Source organism: Podarcis filfolensis, assembly GCF_964270895.1.
Source record: "Podarcis filfolensis genome assembly, chromosome: 2".
Classification (NCBI taxonomy): domain Eukaryota; kingdom Metazoa; phylum Chordata; class Lepidosauria; order Squamata; family Lacertidae; genus Podarcis; species Podarcis filfolensis.
The window spans coordinates 32,920,827-32,935,928 of NC_139605.1; the positions used below are offsets into that span (position 1 = coordinate 32,920,827).

A 15,102-nucleotide genomic window follows, 5' to 3' on the forward strand; every position below is an offset into this window, starting at 1 on the left:
GATTTTTTTTTTGGGGGGGGGGGAGAACACAGGCTCTTGTTTTTTTGAGATGAAACCTCCCCAATTTAAAAGTTGCTGAGGGCTCTTAGGGTGGCAAATTATGAAAGGACAACACCAGCACCCCCTGGCAGGAAAACAAGTCTTTAAAAAATAATCTCAGAAACCCCCATCTAGCAAAGGACAAGAAACAGCCCCCCTTTCCCAACCTTCTGCATAGTTGGCCAGGCAAAAATATTCCTCTTCTCCCAGGCCTTTGGCTAATTGAACAATCTATGGCCTTTTAAACTGTTGGGTTTATATATATTGTAAAGTGCCCTGTGATCTTCGTAAGAATGGAGGTATGGAAATTTAATTAAAAAATAATAATCTTAGAATTGGAAGAACTTTATTTAGGAGTTTCTTTTTTAAAAGTTAAAGACAGTTTTAAATGTTACTTCTGCATTAACTATTGCTATTTATGATGCTGTTTGCTGTAAAGGAGTCATTATCTATTCAACATAAATATTTTATTATTGTTCATCCTCTGCTAGGTCTGTGATGCTGAGGGACAAAGGGAGTAATAAATATCAGTTGTGCCACAAAAGTAGCGATAGTTTTCAGAACTGCTGAAGAGAATAAATGCACTGCTTCATAAAGACCTAATCCATAATTTTAAAGGTGCGCATTTATGTAGCACACCATCAAACACCCTGGATTAGTTCACAGTATGACACCGCCAAAATCATATTTACATGGCAGAGAAGTGGCTTCATACCATACACCTGTACACACAAAAGGTATTATTACTCGTTACTTAGATATATTAATACTACTACTAATAATAATAAATTTTATTTATATCCCGCCCTCCCCAGCCGAAGCCGGGCTCAGGGCGGCTAACAACAATAAAATAGTGCAACATTCTAAAAACATTTCATTATAAAAATTAATTAAAATTAATTATCCCACCTATTTCTCTAAGCAACACCGAACTATGAAGAGAGAATTTTGAGAAAATTTAAGACTGGCAAGATTGTAAAATTTTGCCGGATATAAACAGGCTCCCCTGTTCAACATTGCCACATACTCCTCATTTCCTTACCCATCTGATTGAGTCCTTATTTCAAGAACCTTAAACCTTTGCCTTCCCACTGCTTTTACTTTGACTGTTTCAATTCCATACTCTTGTGCTTCTCGATAGGCATAAATTTCTGCTGTCGTTCCAAAATGTGCTTCTCTTTCAAGTACGTTGCTAAGAAGAAGAAAAACCAACATATTAGGAAAAGCTACTGTAAGCTTGTTTCAGAATTACCTCTTCATCAGGAATCTTCAGTTTCCCCCTCAGCCCCCAAGCTGCTCTGGATTTGCAGGCAATGAGTGTAACAACACGAAACAACAATGCAATAGTCCATAACATTCTCCATTACAGATATGGCATAAATTTCACATAACTGCAACTCTATTTACTAATTTACCTGTATGCAAGAACAGCAAAGGTTCTGTCTTTCTGTATTAAATTCCGCACCATGCTAACCTCTTGGGGACTAAAGAGCTGAAGAGGCAGTGTTTGTCCAGGAATCAACATTACCATCAGATGGGGTAAGACTGGAATAGTCTGACAACTGTCATCATCATGGACAGTCCTTCCATGAAACTCTTCCATATCAGATCCTAAATACTTTCCAAAATAAGAAATAAAAAGCAGTTAGAAGTCACAATTCAGTGGGAGGGTTCTTGGAATCGTTCACAGTTTATAAACGCAAAAATTAAAGACAACAGAGCTTTGGGATGAATGGACTAGATCTACGGAACCCTAAGAAAAACAAAAATTGCCCCTAACCCTAACCCTAACCCTAACCCATGCTTGCAGTACAATTGAGCCTCATCTTCTACATATTTAACATATGCAATTTCAATCATATGTGCTTGGCTGCACCTCTGTTCCAGATCCATTCCAGCCTTTTTCTTCTGCCTTTGTGTCTCTCAGCCTCCCTCCCTTCTGCCTGGTGGTCGCTGGCATATGAAGTAAGAGGCAGTGGAAACACAGGGAAGTCTCCTTCCCCTTGCCGGCTAAGGAAAAGGTAATTTTGGCTATGTGCAACCATTGGAACTAAACCCCTGCATACTAGCCAATGTGACTATAGTGCTAACTGGAAGTTAGTGCACAGCCCTATAAGAAGAGATTTTTCCATAATAGGATGAGGCAAAAAGTTGCTCTAGTAGGAGAACATGACTGGATTTAGGTTCACTTTCTTGCTACTACCATGAGATAAAACTGGAAGTCACAGGAAAAAGTAAAATCTCCTTGGGAGTGGAAGATGGTTTTTGATGGTTCCATATACATAGTCCCCAGGGCTCTTAAATTTCCAACATGGAACACAGATGCTGAGGAAAGAGCAACACTATGACACACATACCACATGTGAAGTTGGCAGGCTAGTATCAAAATTAATGATGTTTGGCTTTTCAGTCTCCTTGCTGTCTTGATCTTCCACTTCCATGTCAACGTCATCTTCTTCCTCACTCTCTGCTAAGAAGTCCAAGGAAGTTTTTTAAAAAACAAAAAACAAGTTGTCAGAAAAATTAAGTACCACAAGTATTAAATTGCCTAAGATAGTTGATATCAGGGAAATATTTCCGAAAAAATGATGGCAAAAGTCCATCACTTGCAATGTACTGTGACAAATTATTTATTTTAGGAGAATATAAGCAGTTGCCTTATCCAGTATGGACTAGTCAAATATCATTTACACTACCTAGAAACAAGTGTCCAACTTAAATAAATGTCTTTTCAAGTTTTGTTAAATAAAATGCCCAGGAATTAATCTACAATACTTTCTTGTGCACATAAAATACCGTATTTTTCGCACCATAGGACGCTCCGTCCCATAGGACGCACCTAGTTTTTTGGGGGGGAAATAAAGGAAAAAAAATTTCCCTTTATTTCCCCCCCAAAAGCAGGTCAGGGAAACCGAACCAGGTCGAGGAACAGCGGGATGGTGGCGCTGCGCCTCCCTGCTGTCCCCCGAGCTTGTGGGGCTGGCTGATGTCTGCCTGGCGCGCGGGGCGCTCTGCTTCAGGGCGCCCCACCCGCCAGGCAGCAGGCTGCTATCCGCAGCTTGGGGAGCCTTGCGGGGAACTCCTGCAGGGCTCCCCACGCTGCGGGTGTCTGCCCAGCGTGAGGGGCGCTCTGCTTCAGGGCGCCCCACCCGCCAGGCAGCAGGCTGCTATCCGCAGCTTGGGGAGCCTTGCGGGGAACTCCTGCAGGGCTCCCCACGCTGCAGATGTCTGCCCAGCGTGAGGGGCGCTCTGATTCAGGGCGCCCCGCCCGCCGGGCGGCAGGCTGCTATCCGCAGCTTGGGGAGCCTTGCGGGGAACTCCTGCAGGGCTCCCCACGCTGCGGGTGTCTGCCTGGCGCGAGGGGCGCTCTGCTTCAGGGCGCCCCACCCGCCGGGCGGCAGGCTGCTATCCGCAGCTTGGGGAGCCTTGCGGGGAACTCCTGCAGGGCTCCCCACGCTGCAGATGTCTGCCTGGTGCGAGGGGCGCTCTGCTTCAGGGCGCCCCACCCGCCGGGCGGCAGGCTGCTATCCGCAGCTTGGGGAGCCTTGCGGGGAACTCCTGCAGGGCTCCCCACGCTGCGGGTGTCTGCCTGGCGCGAGGGGCGCTCTGCTTCAGGGCGCCCCACCCGCCGGGCGGCAGGCTGCTATCCGCAGCTTGGGGAGCCTTGCGGGGAACTCCTGCAGGGCTCCCCACGCTGCAGATGTCTGCCTGGCGCGAGGGGCGCTCTGCTTCAGGGCGCCCCACCCGCCGGGCGGCAGGCTGCTATCCGCAGCTTGGGGAGCCTTGCGGGGAACTCCTGCAGGGCTCCCCACGCTGCAGATGCCTGCCTGGCGCGAGGGGCGCTCTGCTTCAGGGCGCCCCACCCGCCGGGCGGCTGGCTGCTATCCGCAGCGTGGGGAGCCCTGTGGGGAACTCCTGCAGGGCTCCGCATGCTGCGGATGTCTGCCTGGCGCGAGGGGCGCTCTGCTTCAGGGCGCCCCACCCGCCGGGCGGCAGGCTGCTATCCGCAGCGTGGGGAGCCCTGCGGGGAACTCCTGCAAGGCTCCCCACGCTGCGGATGTGTTCCCGAAGCGCCGGGCGCTCTGCTTTCAGGGCGCCCGACGCTCCGGGAAGCAGGCTGCTATCCGCAGCCTAGACAGCCCTGCGGGACCTCCCGCAGGGCTGCCTAGGCTGCGGATATGTTCCCGAAGCGCCGGGCGCTCTGCTTTCAGGGCGCCCAACGCTCCGGGAAGCAGGCTACCATCCGCAGCCTAGACACGGCTAGCGGAGCGCTGCGCTAATCCCGAAGTTTGGGGCGTGCGGAGCTCAGCGTGCCCCAAGCTTCTGGGTGCCGGCAAGGTCTCCGCTAGACGGCTAGCGGAGACCTTGCCGGCACCCAGAAGCTTGGGGCGCGCTGAGCTCCGCACGCCCCAAGCTTCGGGATTAATGCAGCACTCCGCTAGCCGTGGGAGAGCTGGGTCTCCCATGGCTAGCGGATAGCTTCCTGAAGCCTGGAGAGCGAGAGGGGTCGGTGCGCACCGACCCCTCTCGCTCTCCAGGCTTCAGTGAAAGCCTGCATTCGCTCCATAGGACGCACACACATTTTCCCTTGCTTTTTAGGAGGGAAAAAGTGCGTCCTATGGTGCGAAAAATACGGTATATGCTTTCCCATTGGGATATATGGTCCCTTAGGGTCCTCTTCCCTCCGTGTCCACAAAAACTGTTCTAGAGGGTTGGGAAACCCTTTGCAGAAGTGAGGCAAGTGGTAGTGGGGGGAAGAAAGGATTAGAGAAAATCACTGAGCTTCCTCCATCCACTGGAAGCCCATAGGATCCTGGTTTCTTCAGCAAACAGTGAGAGAAAAGTCTGCATCCAACCCACAAAACAGAACAGAAGCTCTATGTACTGAGCTCTACAAAAACAATATGGATCTCTGCATGACAGACTCAAAAGGCTAATATGCAAAAGGCTTGTGACAAAGTCACCAGTGATATTTTTGAAGAAGGTGGTAAAATGTGGGCTGGATGAAATTACTGTTAGGTAGAGTTGCAGCTGGCTGACTAACCAAACCCAAAGAGTGATCACTAATGGTTTCTCATCACCCCGGAGAAAACGGACAAGTGGAATGCCCCAAGGTTCTTTCCTAGGCCTGTTGTTCAAAGTCTTTATAAACGATGAAGGAATTGAGGGGATGCTCATCCAATTTGCAGGTGATACCAAACTGGGAGGGGTAGCAACTGGACTCCTAAAACAAATTAGACATTTCTCACAGCAATATATCACTTTCAAAATCACTTTGTTGTAATGGTACTTTATTAACCACACCACTTTAGTTTTTACGGTACCTCCCTTAGAAAAATGCTAACCATGCAGCTTAGTTTTTTGAGATTCTGATAAAAAATCAGAGTGCCAAATCAGGTGAATAAGATGGATATGGAAAGTTGTTCTGGGCCAAACTAGACATGACTTTTATTGTGCAGTTTAGTTTTGTACGACTGTTCTTTGTTTAACATGTTGCTGGCACAAGGGGCATACAGGATTTGGAATGTTGCCTGTGGGTGGTGGTTTGGAGAGGATTTAATCATTTGCTTCCATCATGGTCCAATCAGAATATCCAGTTGACCTATTTGTTAAACAAAACGTAGCTATGAAATGCCAAACTGCATTATAACAAGCACATCTAGTTTGGACGGCAGTCTTGGGCTAGCTCTAGCTGAGTAGTCAAGGCACTCACACCCATTCATGAATTATTGTAGAGCAGAAATCTATGATGATTTGCATCTTTTCATGCTTCTTTAATATTCTAATGCCACTTTAGCAAACATTCCCAGTGTTTCCTGTAATTGTATGTCCCTTTTTTAAAAAAAAACAAAAACAGCAAACAGAATACCCACAATACCATAGATAACGTAAACCATAATCTTTGCACCTGATTTGTAGCCTCTAAACTTTATCAGTAGGATGCATTAACATTTTTCCTCTCCATACTAGCTCTCTAACCCACTTCTGGTGTTAGTTCTACTAACGGGTAAACATGGAGACACAGGTGTGCTGCCAAACCTCTCCACTATGTCATCATTACCACCTTCAATTAATCTGATGGCAAAGATCTGGAGCCCCAGGGAGCCTCCTCTACTCATGGCGATTCCATCGCACACTTTCTTAGGCAGAGCATTCTAACATCCCTTTCTGCCCATCAACCATACATCAGATGATGGGAAGACAAACTGAAAAAAAATAAATCTTTCTTCTTTGGCCAGAATTTAATTTAAAGGGCTTGTTTAGTTGTGATTCATGTTGCTAACTCCATTCTAATCCCCTGGGTTATGGCAAATTAACCTGAAGGAAACAATCCCTCCACACAATTACATTTAAAAATACACAGCTGCTCAGCTGTTAGGTGAACAGGCAAATTATTTTACAAAAACTACAGTCCATAATAGTACAAGGCCAGATGGAGAGTGAAGCACAGTGTGGAGCAGTAGGAGTGTATCATAAAACATGGGCGGCATTTTTTGACTAAGCTGTAGAAAGCTGCATCATAAAACGTAGGTCCACCCTACTGAAACAGCAATCATTACTCTCCAGAATGTAGGCCACGCTACAAGTCACCATGGTGAGCACAGCTCAGCCCCCAAACTCCAAGAGATGCCTAGGATCAAGGGTAGTCAATATGGTAATGTCCGGATAATGCTGGATTGAAACTCCTATCATCCCTGACTATAGGTGATGCAGGAAGTCCAACAATATATAAGGGACACCACATTAGCTAACCTTGATCTAGACCACGAGGATGATGAATGATTCCATCTTGCCATGACATTCCTACACCATTTGATCAATATGAACAGTATTGGCATACCATGACACATTCAACACACAAGGTAAATTAAAATTTACTGTGTTGAAATTTTAAGACAGTCAAAACGACACTTCTTTCCCTGCACTGCTGTTGCAGAAGCAACTATAGGCACATACAGTGGTACCTCGGGTTAAGTACTTAATTCGTTCCGGAGGTCCGTACTTAACCTGAAACTGTTCTTAACCTGAAGCACCACTTTAGCTAATGGGGCCTCCTGCTGCTGCCGCGCCGCCGGAGAACAATTTCTGTTCTCATCCTGAAGCAAAGTTCTTAACCTGAAGCAATATTTCTGGGTTAGCGGAGTCTGTAACCTGAAGCGTATGTAACCTGAAGCGTATGTGACCGAGGTACCACTGTACTTAAGATTGCTTCTGAAATCTTAAAATGCTGGTCTCATATTTTCTATGCTGTTTGAACACAGAGTAGCTCATCACCAATTTTCAAATTTCATAAATAGTTTATCAGGTTATGTCACTTTTCAATAATTTTTTTTAAAGGCCCATTTGCAGAAGGCGATTTTATCTACATTCCATTGTAAAGCTTTCCTTTGAAGCTTGATGCAACCTTTAAAATGTGCTGCCATTTACTTTTAGCATGAGGTCGTGTTTCATTCTCAAGACCACCTCATGCTAAGCGCTCTTCTGTTTCTCATTTTCACTTATTTTAACACGAAAAGAAGTGGCAGCCTAACTGTGCTGCATTTTGGCTGAAAGAGCCTAAAGCCTGTGAAGAGCGATGACTCATCTTACTGCAGTGGCACAATGGAAAAAAACCATCACTTTAGCCTATCTTTCTCAGATGCAAGAAGACACCACACATCTTGCCTTCTATCATCTTAAGATGGAAGTGAAATTACACACATATTTTAAGATATAGTAAATCAAGGTAAACATCCAAAATAATTTCCAGAGGGATAGCTGTGTTAAATGTTGCAGCAAAAAATAAGTGTTCACCACAGAGGCTTATGCCACGACCAATTTGTTAGTGTTTCAGGTAACACAGTACAGTATGGTTTGCTGTTGTGCAAAACAACATATTTTATTTATATTTGAAACATTTATATTTTGCAGGATATGGATTAAGAAGTTCATTTGTCAATAGTCTTGTGATACTGAAGTTCTCCTTTTGATAACTGGGGAACAGTAATTATGAGTCTGACACTTTTGAGAGTCACAGTTTTACAGAAAGGGCACAGTCACAGTCTTTGATTGTACATTTCTACAACACAGGACAGCATACTGAATGGTTGGAGAAAGGTCCTGAAGGTTCATAGCAGTGGGTTATGTACCAACCTCAGGTAGAACCAGCAAAACTGTCAAAACTCTTGTGTGTGTTTTAGGCAAGAACAGAAATGTACTGTATTGAAAAACAGCTAAACAACCTCTTGCATTTGGTTGGGCTTAAAAGTGGATCCCAGGTCACAGATAGTAGATCCCAAAACGCTGGTACTACTGCTCTAATTAAATCATCTGCTCTAAGGCTGAATCTCCCATGTTATCTATTAAACTTTGTTTGGCTACTGGCATCCATGGCATGATGAAGTTTGCTTTCTTCCTGCTCTCTGATGATAGTGCAACAAAATCTATAGAGATGATTACCCAACTTCCAAATTAAGTTGCACTATAAGCAGAGAGCAGGAGAAAAGCAAAGTTCACCATGCCAAGGGTGCCAGTAGCCAAAAATAGTCTAACTGCTCAATACAAATGGTTCAAGAAATAAAGTCAAATTACATACTGAACAGAAAGCCTAGTTGACTTTACTCCTTGCCACGGTTTTATGCAAAAGCAATCCATTTTTCCATATGCAAATAGTATGTAAACTGAGCATTCCTCCCTGAACACTAGACTAATACTAAGAAGTCTTATTAATATCAATTCTACATATTAACTTGCAGCCAAGGTATTATAAGAAAACAGCTGGAAAAACAGGTTTAGTCACAATCTTTCCTCTTTCAGTTTCATTCTTTAAGGATAACACCTACCAGAGTATCCATGCAACCAGCCTATTGCATACGGCTAAGCAAAGTATGCTGTTTTCTCCCTTCATTTCCTTTCCACCTTTACTTTCTTGCAACCATCCCAATATGCCCAGCTGCTCACCTTGTTCATTTCCTCTCTGAAGTATATTCCAAGTGAAAGCTTTTCAGGAAATGTGACTCATTCAACAGAATAATATACTACTATTGCTAACTTGTTTTTATCACGTAATAAGGAATCATTCTGTTCTTAATAAGCAAGGCATCGTTTTGATTTCTAACCTAAACCCAATGAAGAAAATAATTTTATTGTGAACTATGTATTGAATCTGACTGTGCTTGACACCTCATAACTAATTATGCATGCCAAAAAACTTAGCAGAAGGCAGTTAGACTTGTCCTGATTTTTTTTTAAAAAAATGGAAATGCTTACTTTACTGCTAATGATCAATAACGTGTGGCGAAGTAAAAACTCCTTAAACAAAAATGAAAAATATAAAGTCTGAGGTGAGCAGATGCTTATAATTGAGGCATCATCAAAAAGACCCAGCTGTCACCCCTCTACATGGTATGACATTGTACAAATGGGGTAAATAGGGTACAGTGTTCAGGTGAAATCTGGTAGGCCCTGCAAAACAGCAAATAACCTATGGTCAGTAGCTAGCCCCATCCCTGTTGCAGATGACAGAGTGTGAGTGTCAAAGAGTAGTTTTCTACTAATCTCCACAAAAAGAAAAGAGATAATGGTTTATTTTTTCCAATTAGAAGTGGCCAGAATTTTTCCCCTTTTCTTATTTTTCAGTTTGAAACACGCAGAAATTCAGCTCTGCCCTCCTAACAGAGGCTGCCTGAATTGAATTGCTTCGGGTGACAGAACCACCAGTCTTATGACCACAAAATTGTGCACATATAATTTTAAAGGATTAGTAAATGGAACACAGATCTAAGGTAGATAGTCCTTTGAGTCTTCTCTTATCAAAGTAAACCAGTAATTGTTACCCTAAGCTACCTTCTCTTACCACTACAGCACATCCAACGGAAAGACATTCAGATAAAATATATATGGCCTGCTACAGACATATTTTAAACAATTTGGGCTTTTAGTTGTTTATGGCTTTGTTTTTTAACAGAATCAAAATTTATATTGACTACAGAAAACCCTGTATTCATCACAGCCAAATTTATGGCACCTCTTTGGCTCATATGACACTTTCTCTTTCCTCACAGAACAATCTCCTCAGCAGCCATTTCAGCTGGTCACTAGAAGAACAATTATGTAACTTAACTTCAAGAAACAGCATACAGTATTCATTTTCTTGTTTCTCTTTCCCTCCCTATTCCTTTTTTACTGAATCTATTAAAGTGAAAGTCCGCAGGCCAGGACTCTTGTTCTTAAATCTCTGTACAGTGGTACCTCGGGTTACGAACTTAATTCGCTCTGGAGGTCCGTTCTTAACCCGAAACCGTTCTTAACCTGAGGCACGCTTTCGCTAATAGGGCCTCCGTTCTCATCCTGGGGCAAAGTTCTCAACCCGAGGTACTACTACTAGGTTAGTGAAGTTTGTAACCCAAAATGTTTGTAACTCGAGGTACCACTGTATAGTACCTAGAACATTTTGGGTGCTTTGTAAATGATAAATAGTAATTTTAAAAACTATTGTGAACCACTCCTTAGCATATATCATCAATCTTTCCCCCCATTCCTGATGCCCTTCTAAGATCTCCTTATTGACTCTACCACCTGTGCCACTATCCCATCCATATTTAACTAGTCTGCTCCTTTAAGCATCTTGTTCAAGAAGCTATAGCCATGACAGCAAAACATTCATCAATTAATTGCTAAATGACCTTGCAAGCAGATCTGGGAGAAGGGAGAAAGAATCACTGTTTATCAGTGCTCAAACTGAAGAACCAGGGCAAGTGCATCAGTCTGCCATTATACTAAAGCTAAGCAGCTCTGGGTCTGCTCTGAGTTTGGATAGTGGGAACCTATGTAACCATACTGAAAAGTAGAATGTAGCTGTAATATGCAAGAAGCCAATCCAAACCCAAAATCTGCTGGGATGAGTGAGTTAGGATCTGGTGGATCTCCAATACAGCCAGAGATGTGCTAGTGTAAATCCCTCATCCCTGCTCAGGCAAGGCCAGAGCAAGCCCTTCAAAAGGAACAATCTAGGAGCATACAGCAGGACTTGGCAAGATGGAGACTTACGCTGGAGCCTAACTCCGTTCCGCTCAGTTATATGACCTAGCAACCCGGCAGTATTCACACCAGAAAATGGTGCTGTGTGACAAACTCTCCTTTAAAGGTTTGTTTTCTTTGTGCTAGGCTTGGACTGGCTCAGCTAGCAGTGGCCTCACTCCTGGATGGAGTTTGGCTCTGGCGTACATTCCACTGGCTTAATTTAAACTGGCATAAATTATGTTGGCTCCCCCCCCCCCTGTAGTTACAATTGCTCGTTTAGCAAAGCAAATTCCTGATAATGCATGATAAGCCCAACTAGAAAAGGTGGCTGCTCTGGGGTTGGCCCTTAAGTCAATGTCACAAATACTTATTCATTACTGCCTGAGACACTTTACCAAGGCAAATTGCAAAGATTTCCAGGCCCATCTGTGCCATTTTGAATCTAAACATATTTTCTCTTCTTTTTCTTTGGAGGCTGCATACACGCACCATCTCCTACACGTTCATTGAAGCAAACTATCATTGCTGCTGCTTCCATTACATGGGAATAGTTAACTGGTATGGTTAGTGCTACTGAACTACCAAGAGAAAACAACATTAACCTCGTAAAAAGGGCCTAGCATTGTGAGGGGCCTTTCCCTCAACTTCACATAAAATTGTGTGCTAGTTATTACAGAAATAATAGGCGAGTAACCATACTTCTTACTGCTGTAGATCTCCCTCTCTCCAAAATAGCAGCACACAGTCTTGCTGCTTCAGACACAAGCCTACATTGTTTTTTTCTTCCAACGTCAAAAGTCCCCATGCTACACAGCAATCCAGTTTCTCTTCCTACACCAAAAGCCTTTCTTTTGATAGCATTTTCCAACTGGAGAGAGATTCTGCCATTTTGAAATATTAAAACATTAAAAAATATGGTCACATGAAGACTGTACCATGAGTACTTGCATTTATTAAAAGAAATATTCCTTCGCTGCCGCCACTTCCCAAACCATCAGGCTCTGTACTAGAATCAGCGCTATTTAACTTTTTCAAAAATATCTGAATTCAGTGGGGAGCAGTGAGGTAGCCAAGATTTGTGATTCCAATTTATGTAGGAGGGTGAAAACTCAAGGGGAAATGTAAAGTGTTCCAAGAGGTTATCCCATAACTGCACGCAAAAACAAAAGAACAAATAGATTTCAATGCAATGGGGGTGGGGAGGTTGGGCTGCTGAATCCTAACTAATAGGACAATACTTCTCCTCCATGGTACATGTCAAAATGCAGGTCACTAGCTTCTTAGCAGGCTGATAACTTTTGTGAGCTTATCTAGAATCAGTTTGATTCCCCCCCCCTTCCTTTTTTCCTTTCTCCTCCTGTGATGAGGCTGCATTTTAGTTTTAATTGTTTTAATGATGTATTTTAATCTTGTTTTTTAAGCTGTATTTCAATCAACTTGTTTTTATTATTGGTTGTTAGCCGCCCTGAGCCCGGTCTTGGCTGGGGAGGGCGGGGTATAAATAAAATTTATTATTTTTATTTAGGTCCCTCATAAAAATTTAAGAACCATCCTGCTGTGACAAAGGTTCATTTACTTCAGCATCCTGTCCTAGTTGGCCACAGGATATTGTGACTATTTAGATTCTCGGTCATTGACTGACAACATCACAGAGATTAGTTATGGCAGCTTAAAACAACACCTCACAATTCAGAGTGAGTGGCCTGCTGGAGATACATCAACGGCATCCATCTGTTTCGGGAGAAAATGGAGTGCGCCTCCAAGTGTGAAGTTAAATCATTGTGATAGCAGCGCAGAAGTGACCTCCCTGGAGCGCAAGCCTGGGAAGTGTGTGTGGAGGTCCTGGGCAACCCAAATGACAAGACCCCCTACTCAGCCTCACTGATGGGGGAAAGCAGAACAGTATGTCTGCCACCAGCTTGGCTGCATGAGTTGCCAAAAGTAGGCATACAAGGTGTCATCCAACTATCTTAGGGACTCCACTATGGATTTTGTGTAAGGTTTGCTTCTTAGCCTTACACCCCATATACCCTTGGTGACACACAGGGGACAGATATCACAATCACTTGGGGACATTTGGCTGACTACTGTTTGACAAAGAAAAGCAAATTTTAATACTCCTACTTTACAAGTCTGCACTGTTACTACTATACAGCACAATGTTTATATAGTAGCAGCATATTTGTGAATACTTACCACAAGCCCATACACATTTCCCCCCTTGTTCCAGTTCCTTAAATCCTGATGGCCTATGTCTCAGGCTGCTGCTTTTGATTCTTATTCTTGTTCTTGGTTCTCACCACCACCAGCTTTCCAGTACCATGTTGCTTATTCTCTTTCTGCCCCAGTGATAAAATATTTCCCGCCTGACTCCATTCCAAACGCCAGATCCCTCGCCACCCAATGTCACAGATACTCATCCATCTTCCTGCCCTTATTGTTTCCTCGCCAAAATATGATACCTCACTATTACTCCAGACTCTTCTTAATCTGTGATCCTGGAAGATTTCCCCTACCCTCCCTTAACACTTCAGTTCTCTGTCCTACCTCAAGTTCCAGGCTCCAATACTCTCTCAAGGCCACAATTCCCTACCCTTCCTTTTCTGTCCACAACAACATCCCAGGTCCTTGCCTCAGCGCCCACACTTGCAATTTCCCCTTTCGGTTCCTTCAGGTCACCATCTCCATCTTCGCACTCACCTTTGGAACCCAGGATTGCAGCCTCGGTTCCCTGGCACAACTCCTATGCCTTTAGCGGCACCGGAGAGAGGCAGAAACCTAACTGGAAAAGTCCTTGCATCCTCCTGCGATAAAAAAACCCACAGATATGCCCACCTGTTTGCTGTGTTGCTTAAGGAGCAGACAGGAGTGGTTCCAGATGCTCCTCCAGCTTTATGCAGGCAGATGGCAGCGGGATGCTAATTCCTCCCAACCCAGTCTCACCCTTCCTTGCCTTTGGATTGTGTCAGCTCCTCTCTTGCCCTATTCCAGACACACCCCACTTTTCCAACTTAAGGCCACCCATCCCAGTCCCTGTCCCCGCACCCACAGCCTACGCCAAGGGCTCCAGTACACCACCATTATCTGGGTCTCGGCACCACCTCTTCCCCACCCCACCCCCAGTACACCACACACCTTTTCCCTCCCCCAATTCTTGAAACTGCCAGCTCTCACCCATGCCTTGCCTTCTCCCAAAGCAACTCCAGTTCCTAAAAGCCCTAGCGCTGCGATTTCCTTAAGAGTCCCCCCTTCCCAATTCCTTTGCTTCCGATACACCCACTCCCCTATTTCCTTCCTCTCTTCCCCACAAACCCCTTTAAACACACCCCAACTGTCACAACCCCCCGGCCCCCTCACCCCACCCCACTCCCCCTCCAGGAAGCCCTTCGGGGCCAGTGGCTTTTACCTTGCCCGAGTCTTATTCCCCCCACCCCCAGCAGCGCCCCGTTTCTTTTTGCCACGGACTAGGCGCCGCCCCCCCCCCCAAATACCTCGGGAGACTTCGCACGCCCTTCTGCCTCCCCCGCCGCCCACCCTTGAGGGGCCCGCCCGCGCCGCGCGCCGGGAGCGACCATTACCGGGAATGAGCTGCAAGTGGTTCCCCATGTTGTTATCCTGTTCTCCGCCTCCTTCGTCTGCGGCCATCGCTGTTTACCCGGAGAGGAGCCTGGGAAGGCGCCGCGAGGAGGGAGGGAGGCGGCCCTTGCAAGGGGAGCTGCGAATCCGGCGGGGGCGGCAGCGGCTTCTAGCGGCCTGAGGGAGCGCTGCACCTTCCTTGCTGCTGCTTCTTCCTCAGAAATGCTCCCCAACGGCATTGGCAGAAATTGCTCCCAAACGGCAATCCCCGCTTCCCCTCTTACGATAGGAACCGGGGGGATGCAAAATGAAAAAGACAAAGGGCGCTTGAGGACGTTTCGACATTGCACTGCGCGGCCTTTTCCTTTCTAAAGAAATCTAAAGAAGTGGTGCTTTTGAGCCACCAAACCCATAGGGAATCCCATAACTCTTTTCTGTCTGTGGAATGTGCTTCGCTACACACCCACACCCCGTATTACTTCTGTG

General features: G+C 45.2%; 1 protein-coding gene across 4 annotated transcripts in view; it reads right to left on the reverse strand.

Annotated features, from left to right (window-relative positions):
* CRBN (cereblon) overlaps positions 1 to 14,890 on the reverse strand; it is a 28,648-nt gene extending 13,758 nt beyond the window's left edge. Inside the window, exons 1-4 of one of the 4 annotated variants that reach the window (XR_014544998.1) lie at positions 14,619 to 14,771; positions 2,397 to 2,509; positions 1,455 to 1,657; positions 1,082 to 1,231 (exon numbers count right to left, since the gene is read on the reverse strand). Coding sequence is in view for 3 of the 4 variants with exons in the window: in XM_083601978.1 (XP_083458104.1) it covers positions 1,082 to 1,231; positions 1,455 to 1,657; positions 2,397 to 2,509; positions 14,619 to 14,685 (533 nt within the window). In the remaining variant the exon portion in view is untranslated. Of the gene's footprint in view, positions 1 to 1,081; positions 1,232 to 1,454; positions 1,658 to 2,396; positions 2,510 to 13,236; positions 13,541 to 14,618 lie in introns of those variants that run through there. The other 3 variants (XM_083601978.1, XM_083601979.1, XM_083601980.1) reach the window with 3 other exon arrangements.
* Between the last annotated feature and the right edge of the window lie 212 nt (positions 14,891 to 15,102).